At 42.2% G+C, this 12,384-nt stretch overlaps 1 protein-coding gene across 1 annotated transcript in view; it reads right to left on the minus strand.

Annotated features, from left to right (window-relative positions):
- SEC22B (SEC22 homolog B, vesicle trafficking protein) overlaps positions 1-11,619 on the minus strand; it is a 30,415-nt gene extending 18,796 nt beyond the window's left edge. Inside the window, exons 1-2 of the mRNA XM_007528681.3 lie at positions 11,392-11,619; positions 1,198-1,307 (exon numbers count right to left, since the gene is read on the minus strand). Coding sequence (XP_007528743.1) covers positions 1,198-1,307; positions 11,392-11,466 — 185 coding nt within the window. The 5' untranslated portion in view covers positions 11,467-11,619. The remainder of the gene's footprint in view (positions 1-1,197; positions 1,308-11,391) is intronic.
- Positions 11,620-12,384: the final 765 nt, after the last annotated feature.

The raw sequence follows: 12,384 nt of genomic DNA on the forward strand, positions 1-12,384 counted from the left end.
AAACCAAATGAAACAGAAGGGGTTTTTAGAAGCATACCAACACACCATGTCACCTCCATTTTATTTTTTATTTTTCTGTTGTGATAGAGAAGAAAAGACAGTAAGATAGAGACCTGCAGACTGCTCTGCTGCTTGTGAAGCTACCTCATGTAGGTGGGGACTGGAGGCTTGAACACAGACTGTTGTGCATGGTAACATGTACACTCTACTGAATGTGCCAACACTGAAGTCACCATTGTAATTTTTTAGGCAAACCTCCAAACTGTTTTCCATACAGGCTACACCAGTTTGTATTCCCACCAGTAATAGTACATGCATTTTTCTAATAATAAGTGATATCGAGCATTTGTCATATACCTGGGGGCCATGTGTATTTTTAAATGTTATTTGTTACTATTATTACTTTTTCTTTTTTTTTTGCAGAACTTCAGACTGCATTTTCATTCAAATAAAGACAGACAGACAGACAGACAGACAGACAGAATGGGCTACCTACTCTCTCACATAAAGACACAGAAAAACAGACATGACAGCTGTAGAGTTGATCCATCTATACTGTTAAGCTTAATTTTCACGTGTGTGTGTGTGTGTGTGTGTGTGAGAGAGAGAGAGAGAGAGAGAGAGAGAGAGAGACAGAGATGCAGAGCAGCAGAGCAGTAGAAAGAGTCAGTAAAGGAGACCACAGCACCAGAGCCTCCTTCAATGCAGTGGGGGTCAGGCTTGAACCTGGGTTGCACATGGCAAAAGCAGCACACTATCCAAGTGAGCTATTTCTTGGACTCAATTTTCAATTATTTATTTTTTTTTAATTGCTGGAAAATTAATCTTCACCCTTGTTCATGCACAATAATAATGACCAACCTACCCAACCCAGTTTTTATTCTCTGCTCTTAGATAAGGAAAGAAGCAGAGATAGATTCAGAGGGGGTTGAGGGGTGGGGAGAAAGAGCGAGGAAGATATCAATGCACCACTAAACCATCCATGGAATCTGCATGGTACTGTATGGAAGGTTCCATGTGGTGCTGGGGATGAAGCCCATGGTCTCACAGATGGCAAGGCACGGGTTCTGCCCCTTAAGGTATCTTCCAGCCCTAAAGTCATCTTACTTTTAAAAAGTATTATCACTGTTATTAGGTGCTGCTTCTGTTTACTCTATTTCATACTTAAATGATCAAAAAGAAATTGGATTTACTCACTGAAAAGTCATGGAGCCAGCTTCCAAGGTACATCTGGTAGGAGACTGTTCATTCAACTTTCGAAAGAGTTGCTTAGCCTGACTCTGGTATTGTTGAAGGTCCCGGCCAGACTAGAAGGAGAAAAAAAAGAAAAAGGCACCCTCATTTAGAAATTTCCCATTTTAAAAAAGCTTTATCAGTTAGTGGAAAACATCACATTCTCAGGACTCTATGAATAAAACTATTTATACATTAGCATGCCACTGCCTAGCCCTAGTAAGATTCACAAATTTAACAAATTTAGTTTTGGGGCAAAAAGGAAGACCAAGCTCCTAGTTCATCAAGAAAATCACATTAGTCATTTGCAAAGAAGCAGAAGAGTATTTCTCAACTACATCCTAGGCACTTGTAACTTTCCTTTAAAAAAAAAAATGCAGTGCCAGGGAATGAACCCAGGGCACTGCACTGTTGGGTGGTCTCCCAGGTCCAATATTAAATCTTTATTCCTTTGCAGGGAAAAGATAAAGGGAGAGATCAAGAGCACAGACACCAAGGCAGAGCTTCATTATCCAGTGAGCCACCCATTGTGCTCTCCATGGTATGCACTCGTAGTGCTCACACAAGCAAGGCAAGGAAGGGGTCTACCAGGTGAACTATCTCCCAGCCCCCAGCCCCACTTTAAATTTCAGTGCAGTGCTTTTTCAACTACTAGGCCCCTGCCCTTCTCAAACATTACACTTGCAGTTGCTGGGACAGAAATATACTATACACGTGGGCATAATTAACTGATAACTTTCATTTTTATGCTGGACTATCAGGTAAATCACTCCATAAAGTTTCAGCACCTGTTGGTCATTACGCCAGGCCCCCTGCACTGCTTATCACTATGGTCTATTTATATAATCATTGTTTTGTCTGAGACCCGCCCTGCCTGCAGGCATTGGTTTAATCCTCACTGGTTAGATGGAAGATTGCTATCTTCAAGCTCTTTTCCTTCTCTCCACCCACTGTCCTACCCATTTCCTTTTTCCGACCTGCCACTTCCATCTCAGAAGATATAAAGGGCAGGTTTTTCTGATCAATAAAGCATTGCATTGCATTGCATTCCCGCTCAGCCCCGAGAGTTCCTGGTTCCTCTCCCGCGTGGCTGAGTAAGCAGCAGCCTAGGTTGGCTCTGGCCGAGTTCTCTCCAACCCAGAGAGCACGTGCCTGGGAAGAAACACCCTCAGGCTAGCCCGGCATCTTGGAAAACCCATTAAACTTATGGCAAAATGAGAATGGTGAGGTATGAGCCACTCTGTATCTGTGAGAGAAAAGGGAAGAATGACTGAATCCAGTTCCCTTCCTAAGACCTGTGTCGATCTGTTTCTTCCTTGACAAATCATAAATGCTAAGGCATCAATCTCAGTAAGAAGTCCTGGAGCTCCCCCTACTGGCATATGAAGCCATTCTCGAATGCCAAGCTTCTGCCACAGCTTCCTACCATGGGGATGGAGTTAAAGATTAGAAGATTTACCAGAGAGGAGGGGGAGAACCTAATGAGGTACATGTCCTGGAGAGCCTGGTTAACCCTTTCCAGTGCTAAGGAGGCTTCATAGGTGCACCAAACATTTAAACAAAACTAAATGTGTATATCAATGACCACAAATTATTCTGACCACAACTATAGCTAGATGAAAAACAGCAAGGGTAAAGACAACTGGAAAGTCAAATATCCTTTACTGAATAAATTTATTTGATATTATTAAAGTCAGATTCAACCTCAGTGCCCATAAGTGATAAGTAATAGTAAACGTAGTAGAATTTCATATTATTATTACTGGGTAATAAACAAGGAAATCTAGCAGCCAGGAAGGAGAAGCATAGGGCTGGTATGGATAAAACTCTGGGTTTGATCTCTTCCATGACATGTGATAGATTGATGCTCTGATCTCTGTATCTTTCCTTCTAAAATAATCAATAATAAATAACAGAAAAAAATTTTAAGATGGGAATCTTGCCATTTGCAACAACAAGGATGAAATCTGAGTACGTTATACTAAATGAAGTCCAACAGAGGAAGAGGAAGACAAATGACAAAATATCTCATGTGGAAGCTATAAAACAATCACAATTGAAACTTCCAGAGGCAGGGCTACGGAGCAGCAGCAATTGTGTTTTTCTCCTCTCCCGAGTCAGCTAGGAATACCAAAGGAGACCACCTGGGACCACAACAAGGCAGGACTAGAACGACTTCAGGAACCCACCAAACCACAGTTGAGTGCAAACACATGTGGCTTGTGGGCAGAGAGGAGCCTAAGGAGAGACTGAGCGGCTGGTAACAGTCCTGCAGTTTACCAGTTGAGACACCACCTCCAGTCTGTTTTACCAACAAAAAGACTGCTGAAGGGCAGAGGGGACTCCCCTAAGACTCACCAAATGCAGCTGTGAGTCTCTATTGCTACTGCCCTCAGAGGCTGGAGCAGCAGGGGGAAGCCCAGTGCTGACATCTGGGAACAGAGAACTGACCAGGAAACTCAGGAGAATAGCTACACCTCAGTGGCCTAGCAGTGGGGCTGTATAGTGGGAGCCTTTCCACATTGCTCTCCTGATGAGAACATGGTGAATAATTCATATCAAATGATATTGCATTGGCTGATCCCAACCTAATCAACACAATGAGTACTACCTCAGCATGCTTCACTTCAGACGGTGTCCAGAGACGTGCAATGCGGAATGTTAACCCTTCAGCCTCATTACTTGGGTGAGACCTTTCCTTTCAAAGGATTCTCTAATTCCAATACAGGTGACCTAGATATAGACCAGGTCCCATGAGATAGGGCATATGTTCACATGTATTCATAAATTAGGGCAAAATATATACCTGAAAGCAAAAGTACACAATAGTCTGCAGTGAGTCAGTATGAAGTTCATAATGAAATAGTGTCTACTTACTTAGATACCCTCCTCACCTACTTCCTATTACACTTCCCTCACTCATTCCAAAGCTAACCTTGTCAAAGCAAGGACTGCAAAGCTGAATAAGAGCAAGAGACTGGCATACTTTAATGAAGACTCTTTAGTCACTATCATGCCACCCCATCAGCTGGGGCCCTAGTCAGGGAGTCCTGAGATTCCCAAACAGATATGATGGGCCTAGACCTCAAATAAATCCCTCTCTCCATTGTTACTGGTCATCTCTACCAGGAAAAACAAAACAGACCCCTTTGTGGGCCCCCATAGGACCTTGCCCTCAACTTGGATCAATAACGGTAGAGAATGTTCTATCCTCTGAAGGGAGGCTGGACAACATACTCTATGCTATACCTGAGGAAGATGGGTCCTGAAATTGGGGCAGCTTGGAATGTTCCTACTCATGACCACAGAATGTGAACCCAGATCTACAGGGATGCAGAGGTCACATAAGCTCCTAAGCTGAACATGAGCCCCATATCACATCAAACGATGGGGTTTACAGTCAACAATATTTATACACCTTTCCCATATTTAGGAGCTACTTTCTTCCCTGATCCAGCTTTCTGGTCCTTTGTCCAACAATGGCATCATCTCCCCAGACAATAACTTGGATCCACCTGCATATCAGGTTTCAGGCTCAGGGGGAAAAAAACAGAGAGAGAGAGAGAGAGAAAAAAAAAATTAGTATAGCCACAGGCCCTTTGTAATATAACTAAAATATGCCTACTAGCTATCTACAAAATGGAGGACCCCCCCCCCAACTCTTCATCTGCACTATTCCAGCCTTTAGGTTCATGATTAGTCAACAATTTGTTTGGCTTTATATGTTAACTCTTTTCAGCCAAAAGGGTCCAGATGCTAGCATGATGCCACCAGATTTCCCTGGACAGATGACCCCACCAATGTGGGAATGAATTGGACTTCCCCAGAACCCTGCCCCACTAGGGAAATAGAGAGGCAGGCTAGAGTATGGATCAATCTGTCAATGCCCATGTTCAGCAGGGAAGCAATTAGAGAAGCCAGACCTTCCACCTTCTGCATCCCACAATGACCTTGGGTCCGTACTCCCAGAGGATTAAAGAACAGGAAAGCTATCAGGGGATGGGATGGGATACAGAGTTCAGGTGGTGGGAACTGTATGGAGTTGTACCCCTCTTATGCTATGGTTTTGTCAGTGTTTCCTTTTTATAAAAAATTTAAAAAAATGTTCATCATGACCAAGTAGGGTTTATCCCAGGGATGCAAGGCTGGTTTAATATAGGTAAATCAATCAACGTGATCGACCACATCAATAAAAGCAAGACCAAAAAAAAACCACATGGTTGGTCATATCAATAGATGCAGAGAAAGCCTTTGACAAAATACAAGATCCTTTTATGACCAAAACACTACAAAAAAATGAGAGTAGATGGAAAATTCCTCAAAATTCTGGAGTCTATATACAGCAAATCTACAGCTAATCTACATACTCAATGGTGAAAAACTGGAAGCATTTTCCCTCAGATCAGGTACTAGACAGGGCTGCCCACTATCACCATTACTATTCAACATAGTGTTGGAAGTCCTTGCCATAGCAATCAGGCAGAAGCAAGGAAATAAAGGGATACACACTGGAAGAGAAGAAGTTAAACTCTATTTGCAGAATACATGATAGTATACATAGAAAAACCTAAGGAATCCAGCAGGAAGCTTTTGGAAATCATCAGTCAATACAGTAAGGAGTCAGGCTACAAAATTAACATTAAAAAGTCAGTGGCATTCCTCTATGCAAACACTAAGTTAGAAGAAGCTGAAATCCAGAAATCAATTCCTTTTACTATAGCAACAAAGATAATAAAATATCTAGGAATAAGCCTAACCAAAGAAGTGAAAGACTTGTATGCTGAAAATTATGAGTCACTACTCCAGGAAATTGAAAAAGACACAAAGAAGCGGAAAGATATTCCATGTTCCTGGGCTGGAAGAATTAACATCATTAAAATGAATATACTACCCAGAGCCATCTACAAATTTAATGCTATCCCCATCAGGATCCCAACCAAATTAAAAAAAATTTTTTTTAAATATTTATTTCCTTTTGTTGCCCTTGTTGTAGTTATTATTACTGTTGTCCTCATTGTTGGATAAGACAGAGAGAAATGGAGAGAGGAGAGGAAGACAGAGGGGGGAGAGAAAAATAGACACCTGCAGACCTGCTTCACCGCTTGTGAAGCGACTCCCCTGCAGGTGGGGAGCTGGGGGCTCGAACCGGGATCCTTACGCTGGTCCTTGCGCTTTGTGCCACCTGCACTTAACCCGCTGCACTACAGCCCGACTCCCCCCAACCAAATTTTTTAGAATAGAACAAATGCTTCTGCACAGCAAAAGAAACCACTACCAAAACCAAGAGACCTCTCACAGAATGAGAGAAGATCTTTACATGCCATACATCAGACAAGAGTTTAATAACCAAAATATATAAAGAGCTTGCCAAACTCAACAACAAGAAAACAAATAACCCCATCCAAAAATGGGGGGAGGACATGGACAGACTATTCACCACAGAAGAGATCCAAAAGGCTGAGAAACACATGAAAAAATGCTCCAAGTCTTTGATAGTCAGAGAAATACAAATAAAGACAACAATGAGATATCACTTCACTCCTGTGAGAATGTCATACATCAGAAAAGATAGCAGCCACAAATGCTGGAGAGGTTGTGGGATCAAAGGAACCCACCTGCACTGCTGGTGAGAATGTCAATTGGTCCACCCTCTGTGGAGAACAGTCTGGAGAACTCTCAGAAGGCTAGAAATGGACCTACCCTATGATCCTGCAATTCCTCTCCTGGGAATATATCCTAAGGAACCTAACACACCCATCCAAAAAGATCTGTGTACACATATGTTCTTAACAGCCCCAAACCTGGAAGCAACCCAGGTGTCCAACAACAGATGAGTGGCTGAGCAAGTTGTGGTCTATATACACAATGGAATACTACTCAGCTGTAAAAAATGGTGACTTCACCGTTTTCAGCCCATCTTGGATGGAGCGTGAAGAAATCATGTTAAGCGAAGTAAGTCAGAAACAGAAGGATGAATATGGGATGATCTCACTCACAGGCAGAAGCTAAAAAACAAGATCAGAAGAGAAAACACAAGTAGAACCTGAACTGGAGTTGGTGTACTACACCAAAGAAAAAGACTCTGGGGTGGGGTGGCGGGGGAGTACAGGTCCCAGAAAAGGATGACAAGGAGGCCCTAGTGGGGGTTGTATTTTATGTGGAAAACTGAGAAATGTTATGAATGTACAAACTATTGTATTTACTGTCTAATATAAAACATTAATCCCCCATAATGAAATTAAAAAAAAGAAATTAAAAAGGCTTTAGCTACTGATTAATCATGACAAATAAATCATTAATAATGTATAGACATAAAAAAACTATCACAATTGATCTCACATGTGGAATCTTAGATAAATCAAATAAAAATTTGAGCTCATAGATACAGAAAACATCTAGGTGTTCAAAGACAAGTGGGGGTTAAGCAGAAGGTAAAGGATAAAGGGAATTTAAAAGTACTAACTTCGGGCAAGGGAGTCGTTATGCAAACAGACTTTCATGACTGAGGCTCCAAAGTCCCAGTTTCAATCCCCAGCCCCACCATAAACCAGAGTTGAGCAGTGTTCTGGTATTAAACAGCAATAACCTAACTTTCAGCTGTAGTGTAAGTCATAGGGATATAATATGCAGCATGGTGACTATGGTTAAGGTCTGTATTACATAACTGAAAGTTTCTAAAAGTTTGACTCTTGAGTTCTTATCACAGAAAAAAAATTGTGTAACTATATGTGGTGATGGATGTTAACTAGAGTTATAATGTGTTTATGGCCATACCACCCTAAACATGCCCAATCTTGTCTGAGCTAGAGTTATGATGACCATTTCACAATAAATAGAAATATCAAATTACTGTTAGAGGCCTAAGAATAATATAATACATATTTTATTAGGAGGAGCCAGGCTGTGGCACACCTGCTAGAGTACTCAGGCTATAATCCAGAAGGACCTGGGTCTAAGCCCCCTGGTCTCCACCTGCAGGGGGAAAGATTCATTACTGGTGAAGCAGTGCTACAGGTCTCTCTCTCTCTCCGTCTCTCTCTCTCTCTCTCCCTATTTCCTCATCCCCTCTTGATTTCACTTTGTCTCTATCCAATAAATAAAATACTTTATTAAGATTAAAAAATACTATTTCTCTTGTATATGTAAGAATTCAAACTTGTCCAAGGGCCTAGCTAACTAGAGGAGGAATTAAGGTTTGGAGCCAGGCACTAGCACTCTAGGGCTTCTGCTATACGAATGCTATGCCATTTCTACAACTAGAATTACTTCAGTGATAGCAGATTTGTTTTCTAGGGGATGTCCTACTATGTAATGTTAAGTCTAACCCATGGTAAATGCTTGTGAAATCAAGTGAGAACACTGATCTAGATCTCATAATCTAGAAAGAACATAATCACTGCTTTATAGATAGCTCTTAGTTCTCTTTTAAGCAAAAAGAAGAATTGTTTATTAAAATGGAAGCACACTCAAGAAAAGAATGAGAGCCCTAGAGAGCGAGCATATGGGCACATGATCTTCAGTTTGCTTCCAAGATGAGTTACAAAGAGCCCACAGTAAGACAGCCTACCTAAAAATAGATTAGATGTCCTAATTCTGTGTTTCTATTTCATCTAGAACCGACCTGATAAACCTCACATACAGTATAGTGGGAAGATGTCTGTTAGCAAGCCAATAATGATGTGGGTGTCTGGACAAATTCTGCAAGTAATCTGAGAGCAACCAATAGCATGTCTAGAACTGGCTTCTGTAGTGATAAAAAAAAAAAGGTACAAAATAGCAATTTGCCAATACAATCACAATACTTTTCATTGCTGTCACCTTGGATATGAGAAACTAGTTGTATACAATTCCATTTTTGCCTTTGTAAGAATGTTAGATAAGCTCTTATCATTTTTTAATGCATGCTGAACTCAGCTGGTCAAAGACCAGCAACATTTTCTTCCAAAAGCAATTATAGTAATGTGATTAATCAACCCTTGACTAGGGGAGGGCAGCCATTAAGCAGTACAACAGTCTGCTTTCCGGCAGCCTCTGATGCCTACTTGCTAAGATTTAACACCTTGTTCAAGCCCAGAGTAAGGATAAAATGAAAGAGATTATGGTTCACTATGAAATCGAACAGTAAAGTAAATGAGAAAGTTACAAACATCTAAATTGAGAAACACATCAGAATGAAGCAAAAAGGAATAGAATATTAGAGAATGTAGGTTTGAAGAGGTAAGATCATCTGATAGCTTGCCCCAGTCTGTATCATTAGTTAGGTACTGAGGAAGGAATGCAGAAGATAATCTGTTGCCTCTAAATAACTGCTCATCTCTAACAATAAGGCAGCTTGCACAAAAACCACTTAAGATATGTTATATACCATCAGTGTAAATAGTTGAAAGTACATTGAATTATTTGGTCCAGGCAATTAAAGTACTTGACTTTAAAACTATTTGATGAAGATTATTAATTTTTTTTTTTTTGCCTCCATGGTTATGCTGGCGCTCAATGCCTGCATTGAGCAGGAATCCACTGCTCTTGGAGGCCATTTTCCCCATTTTGTTGCTGTTGTTGGATAGGACAGAGAGAAATTGAGAGAGGAGGAGAAGACAGAGGGGAGAGAAAGACCAACACCTGCAGTGAAGACACCTTTGTGAAGCAGGTGGGGAGTGGAGGCTCGAATTGGGATCCCTGCGCTGGTCTTTGTGCTTCCGACTATATAAGAGCTTAACCCACTGCACTACCACCAGGCACCCAGAGATACTTCTTTTTTTTTTTTTTTTGCCTCCAGGATTATCACTGGGGCACGGTGCCTGCACTATGAACCCAATGTTCCTGGAGGCCATTTTTCCCATTTTGTTGCCCTTGCTGTTGCCTTTGTTGTTGTTATTGTTGCCATTGCTGTGGTTATTGGATAGGACAGAGAGAAGTCAAGAGAGGAGGGGAAGACAGTGAGGGGGAGAAAATGACACCTGCAGACCTGCTTCACCGCTTGTGAAGCCACCCTTCTGCAGATGGGGCGTCAGGGGTGGGGAGGTGGGCGGGGGGGAATCAAACCAGGATCCTTATGCTAGTCGGTCCTTGAGCTTCGAGCTATGTGCGTTTAACCACTGCACTACCGCCCGGCCCCCAAGATATTAATTTTTTAAGGAGTTATTTCTGAAATGTTAAGAACAAATACATTATTAATAAATCTGAGGACAAAGCACTAAAGATGAGTAGTTAGGCACTAAGGCCCTATCTACTCCAAATTCAGGAAAAGATTAAAAACCAGTGACTCCCAATCAAAAGTCATGGGAGATTTTACCCCCCCCCCCACCTGGGAGGGGGGGTTTACATGTGGCAATGTCTTTCTTCAGGGACTTCCAACTTTGCTCCAGAAACTTGTCTCCCATCAGTAATCTCCCTTGTGGTTCTAAGGAACAAAGCTACTTGCTTCTAAGTCATCTGAAGTTGCTGTTGTCACTGTTTTTAAAATCAATTCAATTCATTATTTATTAATTATTATTATTTTTGAGCACCTTTGTGTTATAAGGGCGTAAAACTGCCCTTATAACGCAAAGATAACTGAGATCTGTAGTTCGCAGGCTAGGAAATTCAATTTATTTAAACAAAGAAAAAAACTGTAAAATAAAGGCACAAACTATTACAGGAATCTAGATGGAAGATTATAATTCCACAGTGAGAATGAAGCAAAGGCATCATGGCATTGAGAGAAAGTATTGTACTGAACTTCAGACAGGTGCCTGTATGTGGCAATAATAGCCTCACCCACTTTCAAAAGATGTCAGAAAGCTAGGTCAAGGATCAGGCCCTAGATACAGTACAAGAGTTGAAGAACTTAGGAGCTGATTTTTTCCCCGGGTCCTGGCAGTCTCGTTAACAGCATAAACCAGAACCTAAATCATGATCCCTAAAGAATCACGGAGCCCTGGAAAATCACAACAAATACGCCAAACCTATTGCTTCTGCAGACGTTTTTTTCTAGAGAGAAACAAGTTAACTCTGAAATCTACCTTTGACTCCAGGAAATAATTCCATCTAGCATATAGCCCCTCCACTGCCGAAAGGTAAACGAGCAGGTCAGAGGGTGGTTGGGGGTGCCTGTGGGTGTGCGGGGGTCGCCGCCGCCCTCCCCGCGAGCAGAGCGGGAGGCAGGAGCCGGGTGCTCACCTGCTCGTCCTCCTGCATCGAGGCGGCGAGCGGGAGCCCATCCGCCACTCGGGCGATCATCGTGAGCAACACCATCGTCACAGGCTACGGGGGACCCAACACTGGCCCGCAAAGCCAGACGCGTCTAGATTTTTTTTAAGCGGCGACTACAGTTATGCCTTCTGCTTTGACTCCGAAGATACTGGGCTGGCGTCTCCGCTTCCCGCTGAGGTGGCCGGAAACAAGCCCCAGAGCTCTCTCACTACCGGTCCCCAGAATTAGCTTCCCATGGAGAACTGCAACTGCCAGAACACTTAGTTCCGTCGTCTCCCCTTCCACCTAGAGGAAGCTACAAGACCACGCCCACTTTTCTGATCCACACACCCCCCCTAGTTTCTTGTAAACCTTGATTGGGGGGGGGGGGTGAGGGGGCGTGGCACAGACTGAAACAGTTTTCTAGTTTAAGATAGAATTCCCAAACTTTAAGACTAGGGAGAGGAGGGTTGGAGAGACAGTATAATGATTATGCAAAGTCCATAGGACAGTATAATGATTATGCAAAGTCCATACCTTGTACCAAACCAGAACTGAGCAGTGCGGGGTGTGTGTGTGTGTGTGTGTGTGTGTGTGTGTGTGTGTGTATGTGTGTGTGTGTGTGTGTGTGTGTGTGGTGTGTGTGTGTGTGTGTGTGTGTGTGTGTGTGTATGTGTAGTTTATGTTCACTTAGATGAAGGGTATGTGAAAAACTTGAGTGTTTCCATATTTAATTTTCCTTTCCTTTTCTGCCTTCCCTTTTAATTTTAATTAATTAATTTTGCCAACACGATTTTTTTTTTTTTTTACTGGAGCTTCTTGCCTGTTCTTGATGAACTCTTTCTTATCTTTTAGATAGAGGGTAAGAGACAGAGAAGAAAAGAGGGAGAAAAGGAAAGACACCATAGCACTGCTTCACTGCTTCTGAAGCTCCCTTTTTGGCAATGGTGGTCCTACGTGGTGGCCTGAGGCTCAAACTCA

The sequence above is a fragment of the Erinaceus europaeus genome, chromosome 11, assembly GCF_950295315.1.
Source record: "Erinaceus europaeus chromosome 11, mEriEur2.1, whole genome shotgun sequence".
Classification (NCBI taxonomy): domain Eukaryota; kingdom Metazoa; phylum Chordata; class Mammalia; order Eulipotyphla; family Erinaceidae; genus Erinaceus; species Erinaceus europaeus.